We start from the raw sequence: 2,067 nt of genomic DNA, 5'->3' as shown, positions 1-2,067 counted from the left end.
TTATTGTTGTCAAACTGGTTTCCATACCATTTATTTATCCATCTATCGATTTTTACTTCTCTGAGCTCGTTAAGCTGGGCATTGTGTCTGTGACCTGGGAGGTTTTCAGGTACACGAAGTGATGCATTTTAAAAAGTCTGACGTAGCTACGCATGCCTGGTAGTCTGCATCTGTAAACACGTCTAGATCTGCTATTTTTGCCTTAGTTAGTGTCTGAATCTGACTCTTGTGTTTGTCTGTTGGTCTGTTATTTGTATCTGCCATGCTACAAGTTTGATTCTGACAAACTAAGTGTTGGTAAAACAACTGAATCTACGGCACTACTGAGGAGCCTGACCAGCGTCCCCTGCACGAAGGTCTCTACACAGGAGGTTGCGGACACTTACGAAGGGAATAAGGGGCGACACACTATTAAGTTTACATGATCTTTTTTATTTACAAAGTTTCAATAAGATGAGATCAGGTGAAAAAAAATATATGTACAAATATTACAATGGGATTAAGCTGCCAAGAAGCCGGTCTCGCTGATGGCTGCACATGAGGGAGAGACGGACACGAGCGACACAAGACAACAGCTTCTCCGGGAGTCTCACTTGCGTCTCCCATATGTACCTGTCCAGGCGCGTGGGTGCTCGACGCCGCTGCGGCCGCGGCAGCTGCAGCGCCCATCCTCGGAACCCGTCGCGGCAGGATGGGCGTGGTCCGTGGGTGCAGCTCCTCCGCCGCCGCTGCCCGACGATCCATTGGCGACGGCGACCTGACAGGAGACCGGGCGGGGGAGACGGGCCGCCCCTTGGGCTTGGGTGAGGGCGTGCGGGACTTGGCGAGGTGGGCGGGCTGGCTCTTCGCGGGGCGCTCGGGCCGTCGCAGGTCGTCCTCGTAGCAGCGGTGAGAGTTGAAGGTGCGCGTCGTGGGAGACTTCGCGGGCGGCGCGCGAGGCTCCTCGGCGCCCACGGGGCCGGGCGGCGGGTAATCTGGAGGTCCCTGAGTATGATGAGGGTGAACATGAGGTGAACATGATGGGTGATGGTGATGGTGATGGTGGTGGTGGTGGTGAGGGCAGACAGGACAGGGTCGGTCATGCGTTAGTGTGGACACGATGGAGTAGAGGGCAGAGCAGTGCTGGCAGGGGCAGCAGGGCGGGGGGAAGGCGTGGGTGTGATGCACACTCGGTTCGAAGTAGCGTCCTCTCGCCTCCTGGTTTCCGGCGGGGCCGCGCTCCCAGCCCCCCGCAGGGCCGGACCCCACCGCTGTGTAGGGCGGCTCGGCTCCGACCCTGTGCCGCGCCCTGCCACGCCCCTCGGGCAAGGGGCGTCCCAGGGGTGCCTCATCGGGAACTTCCATCATCTGGTCGCGCTGGCCAGGGGCGTCTTCCTCTCGCAGAGTTGAGTGGAACTCGTGCGGGCGCGAGTCCCGCGGCACCTGCAGGTCATTGTTTTGCAGAATAATGTGCGCCGTGCTCTTGCAGCGCCGCCCGTAGGGCCGCTGCTGCTGCGGGCGCTGCGTGGCGCGGTCCAGACTCCCGGAGAACGTGAGGCTCCGCGTGGCCACCTGGTCCCCAGGGCGGCTGAGGTCCATCAGGCTCCGAGTGTAGGCCGGCGCTGTGGTGGTGATGCTGGGGGCGGCGGGAGCGGCCGTGGAGGGGGCGCCCCGGACGGCCGCGGTGTCCACCTGGGTCGAGAAGGGCGGCCCCGCGCGGTTCAGCGCCAGGGAGTTGCAGATGGCGCAAGGAATCAGGTGCTGGGCGGCAAGGGCGGGGCTGGGGCCAGCTGCCGGAGAGGCGTTGTACGTCATGGTGAGGCCCTCGCGCCCGCAGGTGATGGAGCACTGCGCCCCGTGCTCGGAGCCCCACCGGAAGTGCTCTACCGGCCCTCCGCTCGCCATCAGGGGCCGCCCACTGACCGAGGAGGTGGAGGTGGGCGTCACGTGGGCGTACTGAACGGGAGCCATCGACGGAGTGCCGAAGGTGAAGTGCGCCTGGAGTGTCAGTTCCCGGGAGTAGACGGGCGTCTGGCTCTTGCTAACATCCGAAGGGGCCACAGTGCTTTGACTGGACACTCCCCCATT

The 2,067-nt window shown here is 62.0% G+C and overlaps 1 protein-coding gene across 1 annotated transcript in view; it reads right to left on the bottom strand.

The window, feature by feature from the left end:
- Window positions 1–411: 411 nt before the first annotated feature.
- LOC138860091 (SH3 and multiple ankyrin repeat domains protein 1-like) overlaps window positions 412–2,067 on the bottom strand; it is a 1,662-nt gene continuing 6 nt past the window's right edge. Inside the window, 2 exon segments of the mRNA XM_070116931.1 lie at window positions 412–546; window positions 549–2,067. The exon segment at window positions 549–2,067 is cut by the window's right edge and continues 6 nt beyond it. Of these exon segments, the coding sequence (XP_069973032.1) occupies window positions 500–546; window positions 549–2,067 (1,566 nt within the window). The 3' untranslated portion in view covers window positions 412–499.

Source organism: Penaeus vannamei, chromosome 39 (genome assembly GCF_042767895.1).
Source record: "Penaeus vannamei isolate JL-2024 chromosome 39, ASM4276789v1, whole genome shotgun sequence".
Taxonomy (NCBI): Eukaryota; Metazoa; Arthropoda; class Malacostraca; order Decapoda; family Penaeidae; genus Penaeus; species Penaeus vannamei.
Note: the sequence above shows the minus strand (reverse complement) of the source record. Positions and strands in the feature narration are given on the sequence as shown.